Source organism: Podarcis filfolensis (assembly GCF_964270895.1).
Source record: "Podarcis filfolensis genome assembly, chromosome: 13".
Taxonomy (NCBI): Eukaryota; Metazoa; Chordata; class Lepidosauria; order Squamata; family Lacertidae; genus Podarcis; species Podarcis filfolensis.
In genome coordinates this window covers 12,571,975-12,578,846 of record NC_139615.1, presented here as the reverse complement: position 1 = coordinate 12,578,846, position 6,872 = coordinate 12,571,975, and the positions used below count along the sequence as shown (strand labels likewise).

Sequence of the window (6,872 nt, the reverse complement as noted above, 5' to 3'; positions counted from 1 at the left end):
AATCTCTTTTTATGTGGCCACTGTTTTGGATATCTATAAGATTCCGCAGGTAGGACACCTATGTACAATACCTCTAATAGCTTGCGTAGAGGCAGAGGTTCTCAGCATCAGTTCCGGGTGAAGATGAAATTGCAAGGAGAACCATGTACACCACCTTGAGATCCTTGGGAAAGAAAGATGGTACATAACTGTAATATAAGGAAACAAACAGACAGACAGACAAACCTGAATAAAGGGGAAGGTTGCAATACCTGAAAAAATATGTAACTTTCCCTGTCTTACACACACATTTAGATCACTTACAGTATATGCCAAAGGCTGCTGATGGGAGAGTGGGCTTCTCTCTCACCAACAGTTTATCATTATGCATCATTTTCTGCTTAGTTAGGAGGGTATCTGAAATGAGTTGCTGAGGGAGAGGGATAATTGCTTACTGGATAAAAGCAATAAGATTTTAGGTGCCAATGGAAAAATTAGTGAGGAGGGCATCTCAAATATGTAGCTGGGGAAGTGGGGGAAAGGGTTACAGCTAAAAAAACCTTACAAGTAGGAGCCAGTACAATTAATATTCCTCTTTAGCATACCCGACATAATGAAAGACACAGGGAAGTTATGGGAAATTGCAGATAGAATCCAGTTCCGCAGGAGAAAAGTAATAGCAGATAGCAGCTGATTCACAAGTGAAATAAATGTTCATAAACAAAGTCTGAGAAGAATCAACACAGTTTCGCTGTGTGATGGGGCATGTGCAGCATGAAGAAGAAAGACGAAGCTCCAGAGAAGAAATGTGCATCTAACCCAAGTTGCAATTCTGAAAAAGCCAGAAATTGTCTAGGTAATCTGCTGTTTGGGGCATGGTATGTTCCCCCATCCAGTTTTATCCATTTTAGAAGACCATGCCAAATTTTGCAATGACATAAAAAAAGTTTGTTTGTTTTAAGTGAAGTAGACACAATGCCCTGCTCCAGTCATCAATGTGTAAACAAGGTTCATAAAAATAATATAAAACAGACACATTTCCCTCTCCATTCATCAAATCAAAGGTTTAAAAATGAGAAAAGGGAGATGATCCCAGTTTTCAGCCCATCTGCATGTGTGTCTTTTGTAAAACTGAGAAAGAGGCAAACAAACCTTGAAATTAATTAACAGGGTTCGCCTAATAATATATATGAATACTGCGAAAGGAATATACTTTGTCTCTTCTCTTCTTCCATTTACTTTTTAGCTCATTTATGGCTCTGCTCCAGTGATGAATGATAAAAGCCCAGGGCTTCCCTTCTACCAGATGTCAGCCTCAGAAGCCCTTCAGTATGAGGGAATTCTCTTTTTGCTTCTGCATTTCAGGTGGACGTGGATTGGACTCATTGCAATGGACAATGACAACGGAGAAAGATTTGTGCAAACCATTTCCCCAATATTTACCAAGAGTGGTGTCTGCTTTGCATTCCTGGAAAAAGTCCCCAGTTTAAGTTTTATTTCTGAAATTGATGGCATGCTACAACAGGGGACAAGTATAAACCATAAAATTTTTAGCAGCACAGCTAATGTAATAGTTGCCCATGGAGAATCTTATTCCATGGCAACTTTTAGATGGCTTCCATACCTATCAGAACATGATGACATGACATACAATACAAAAAGTAAAGTATGGATAACAACTGCCCATGTTGAGTTCACTTCATTTGTCATTCAAAGGAACTGGGATGCAGGAATATTCAATGGTGGTATAGCCTTTGAGATTCACTTCAGAAACCCACCAGGATTTCATCAGTATGTTCTGCACAGAAACCCTTCCAGCGCAGATGGGGACGGTTTTATCAGGGACTTCTGGCAGCAGGCCTTTGGATGCGTATTCCCAGATATGACTTCAGACAAGGTGGAGGGGAATATTTGCACTGGAGAAGAGAAGCTGGAGAACCTTCCTGGATCATTTTTTGAAATGAGCATGACAGGCCACAGTTACAGTATCCACAATGCTGTCTATGCCATGGCCCATGCTTTACATGCCATGTTCGCATCCAGACTCAGGCACAGAGGAATGGCGTATGGATGGAGAGGGAAGAATCCGAATCCACAGTTTTGGCAGGTAATCGGCTAAACATCCTCAACTGGAAGAGGCCTCTTATTCCCCCACAAGGTATGGGTTTCCACAGTGTTGTCACCTTGCTCATTCATCTCAGACATGAAAAAGTGCTTCTATGAGAGAAATTTTCAGACCACTGAGATGCCACTGTATTCACAGATAAGAAGCAGTGGTAAAGGTCAAGAGAGATGTTTAGCATTCTCTGTATCCCATATACACCAAACCCTGCCTTAGATCACGTGATCATACACCACTGTGGTGTCTCCTGTGTGATGAAGAGGGAAAGAGGGAAACAGGTGTGGGGCGGGGGAGATAAAGAAAGCTGTAAAAATGGGAGGGGGAAAGAGGGATGTGGAAGAGAGAAAATTGGTGGTCTCTCCATGCTTGGACCTGAAGCCACTGACACTTGACTGATTCACCCCCACCAATTGCTGTAGGTTTTTCCTACAGGAAGAAAAAAAAATGCTCTGTCCTGCATTAGACTGCAGCTTTTTCCAAACAATCGCCTTTTCTGTTTTCAATCTAGCTCCATCACTTTCTGAGAAGCATCTCATTTAACAATACGGCCGGAGATGTGGTCTTCATCAACCAGAATGGAGAGGTGGTATCTAGCTTAGGCATTGTCAACTGGATTATATTCTCCAACCAAAGTTTGCACAGAGTGAGTGTTGGGAAGATAGATCCGCAAACTTCTCAAGACCAATCATTCACCCTTGATGAAGATGCCATAACATGGCACAGTTGGTTTAATCAGGTAGGACCACATTATCAGATAATTCCAAAGAAATTCAGTATTGCCTAAGCAATGATCATTCACCTGCATGTCTACTCACTGTCCTTTAAACTGCATGTTCCTGTGCAGAACATGACCAATGCATACAGAGAGCCAGTGTGGTGTAGTGGCTAGGAGCGGTAGACTCGTAATCTGGTGAACCGGGTTCGTGTCCCTGCTCCTCCACATGCAGCTGCTGGGTGACCTTGGGCTAGTCACACTTCTCTGAAGTCTCTCAGCCTCACTCACCTCTCAGAGTGTTTGTTGTGGGGGAGGAAGGGAAAGGAGAATGTTAGCCACTTTGAGACTCCTTAGGGTAGTGATAAAGTGGGATATCCAATCCAAACACTTCTTCATCTAAGTACCAGATTAAGAGCCAAAAGCTTACTGCTAGAAGTCACTAATGGAATAAAGGCAAATATTTTATTTTATTATATTTATAAATATTTTATAAATATTTCTTAAGAATTACAAAATACTGGTTTTTAACTGAGGAAAAGAGGATAAGCCCCATGATTTTGCCTTTCTTGCTAAAAAGTGGTATGTAATCACAACACCTACACATCCCAGAACAATAGAGGGAGTATGACATCACTTCAAACATTACTACTACTGTGGTACCTCGGGTTAAGTACTTAATTCGTTCCGGAGGTCCGTTCTTAACCTGAAACTGTTCTTAACCTGAAGCACCACTTTAGCTAATGGGGCCTCCCGCTGCTGACGCGCCGCCGGAGCATGATTTCTGTTCTCATCCTGAAGCAAAGTACTTAACCTGAAGCACTATTTCTGGGTTAGCGGAGTCTTTAACCAGAAGCGTATGTAACCTGAAGCGTATGTAACCCAAGGTACCACTGTACTAAAAAAAAACCCATTTTACATATTGCTGAAATGCTGACTCAGCTTAGTAACATAGAGAGGGGCCCAGGAACATGAAGATTTCCAAACTCATTGTTCTCTTGCTGATCCTTCTGCTCTTTCATTTACGGAATAGACTCGGCCTCTTTCTCTCTGTACTGAGAGATGTCTTCCAGGATCCAGCAAGAAAGTGAAGGAGGGAGAGCCACCTTGCTGCTACGATTGCATCCCATGTGCAGAGGGGAAGATTGCAATACAGGATGGTAGGAGAAATAAATAGATTAAATAGATCCAGACTCAAAAGTAATAATTGAAAGGTGTTGTAAGGACGGCTGAGTTTACTTTTCAAAAGAGATCATCTACTGTGTGTGTGATCCTGCCTCTTTCTGATCATTGCCTTTCAGATAGTTTAAATATGCTAATCAAATGAGAATGACCATGCATTCAGAGTAGTTGGATGGTATGTGGTTCAAAGCACTTCTTCTTCCCCTCCTCCTCCTCCTCCTCCTCCTCCTCCTCCTCCTTCTTCTTCTGTGGCAAGGCCCCCAAACCAGCCCCTTGTTAGAAAAAGATTCACACTGACACAGAATCTTAGTTTAAGTTTACTGGGCAAAACTTTGGGCCACAACTTTATTGATTACAGAAATGTGAGTGGTATTGGCTTAGGCATTGGAAAAGGACTATATGAGACTCCTGCCCCCTTTGCAGGAAGTCAGTAAGGGTAAACCACCCAAAGAGGAAGTCACATCGGGGGAACCCGCCTGCATCTCTCCTCGGTGTCCCCAGAGGCCAGTTGAACCTTCTGTGCAGAATTAAACACTTTGGACTACAATGGTACCTGTGGTTACATACTTAATTCATTCCGGAGATACATTCTAAATCTGAAACTGTTCTTAAACTGAAGCACCACTTTAGCTAATGGGTCCTCCCACTGCCACTGCGCCGCCGTGTGATTTCTGTTCTCATCCTGAAGCAAAGTTCTTAACGCGAGGTATTATTTCTGGGTTAGCAGAGTCTGTAACCTGAAGTGTATGTAACCCGAGGTACCACTGTACTTTTCCCCGCACGGTCTCATGTGGTTTAGTGGCATATCCATGACATAGAGGAAGCTTAGATTACAACAATCCTACATTGTATAGCATAAAACAGTACTAAACATGTGCTTTGAATTAAGCAGAGCTCTTTTCTTCTCAGACAGAAAGTAAACATTTCACCAAATTGAAATGTAACACCTAATATATTTGTTTCCCCCCAGATATTAACGACTGTCATAAATGTCCAGACAAATACTATCCAAACAGAAACCGTGATGCATGTCTACCCAAAGATATAAGCTTCTTGTCTTATGAAGAACCTTTGGGCATCAGTTTAGCCTCATTTTCTCTTTTCCTTTCCTTGATCACAGCTCTGGTACTAGGTACATTTATGAAAAACCACGACACACCCATTGTCATTGCAAACAACCGAAACCTCACCTACACTCTCCTCATCTCTCTCCTGCTCTGCTTCCTTTGTGCATTGCTCTTCATTGGCCGACCTGAGAAGGTGACGTGCCTCCTCCGACAAACAGCTTTTGGCATCATCTTCTCAACCGCTGTTTCTTGTGTCCTGGCAAAAACCTTCACGGTGGTTTTGGCCTTCATGGCTACAAAACCAGAATCCAGGATGAGGAAATGGGTGGGCAAAGGACTAGGCCACTCCATTCTCCTTTCCTGCTCCATTGTTCAAGCAGGGATATGCACTGTGTGGCTGGCAACCTCTCCCCCATACCCTGATGTGGACATGCACTCAATGACAGAAGAAATTATACTAGAATGTAATGAAGGGTCTGTGACCATGTTTTATTGTGTCCTCATCTACATGAGCTGCCTGGCCACTGTAAGTTTTGCTGTGGCTTTCCTCGCCAGAAAGTTACCAGACAGTTTCAACGAAGCCAAGTTTATCACTTTCAGCATGTTGGTCTTCTGCAGTGTTTGGCTGTCCTTTATTCCCTCCTACCTGAGCACCAAGGGAAAATATATGGTAGCTGTGGAGATCTTCTCCATCTTAGCCTCTGGTGGTGGGTTGCTGGGTTGCATCTTTTTCCCCAAATGTTACATTGTCATTCTGAGGCCTGAGCTGAACAATAGGGAACAGCTAATAAGGAAGAAAAATTAAAGAAATGAGAAACCTGTCATCTGCTGTATTTTGTGCTTTTCTCTGTGTTTACAGTAGAATATTAGGTATTATAAGTTCAGCTGCTCCCTTTTACTATTTTTTCTAGACACCAAATTCCCATAGTTGAAATTTCCTTTGTAAAATTCACTCATTTCCTTTGAGGAATACATTTCCACATACATTATTCTCTTGTAGCATGTGTTGACAAGAAGACTCAGAGCAATTCTTGTCAAAATATACATGTAAGCAAATCTGCATCTAGCCTTAATTCTCACAGCTTTCAGCATAATGTGAAACTGTACTATTGCAGGCCATGGAATATTTGAGTATTCATTTATGGTCTCTTGTTCTGTACTGCTCACAGTCAGATTTCATCATCAACCTATCCATACTCAAGATCGTAGAAATGTAAGGTGATCCTCTTGAGTCAGGCCAATGGCCCACCTTGTACGGCAGCCTGTACTCACACTGACCAACCAGATTCCTGTGGGAAATAGAAATACTTTATTGTCACTGTACCACTTGTTTACAGTGAGATTAAACCTTCAAGCCATATCCAAAAGCAAATGCACTGTCTTCAACGTTGTTTCCTTTGGCAGTGAGTTCTATATATTATCTATGTACTGTGAAATAATTTACCCCCCACTGAATTGGGTTCCCTCCCCCCAAGATTTTGTTTGAATCAGGTCTCCTTGGTGAAATTCAGAGAACTAGATAAGAAAGTGTGAATGATTTCTGCCCTGGTGCTTGGAAAAGAATGGCAACAAAGAACCATGCACAGTTCACGGGGGAAAGCATTCAACAAAGCCACAACTGAAAAGTTTTATTTTCACCAACACAAGTGATGGATCAGAACACTATATACTTAATACAAATACGTATTATATTTCTGGCAAGTATATTGTTGGACTTTCCCCTGACTGTTGGCATCCTTCAGCCAACGTTTGATTAGCAGATAAAATTGATTAGACCTAACCACGATGAATGGAGAATACAAGTAAACCA

At 42.0% G+C, this 6,872-nt stretch overlaps 1 protein-coding gene across 1 annotated transcript; it reads left to right on the top strand.

Annotated features, from left to right (window-relative positions):
* The first annotated feature begins 1,231 nt into the window (after positions 1 to 1,231).
* LOC310747108 (vomeronasal type-2 receptor 26-like) lies at positions 1,232 to 5,884 on the top strand. The gene is made up of 4 exons (XM_083581442.1): positions 1,232 to 2,086; positions 2,610 to 2,837; positions 3,847 to 3,973; positions 4,966 to 5,884. The coding sequence occupies exons 1-4, from the start codon at positions 1,250 to 1,252 to the stop codon at positions 5,865 to 5,867; spliced, it is 2,094 nt and encodes a 697-aa protein (XP_083437568.1). The 5' UTR covers positions 1,232 to 1,249; the 3' UTR covers positions 5,868 to 5,884.
* The last annotated feature ends 988 nt before the right edge of the window (positions 5,885 to 6,872 follow it).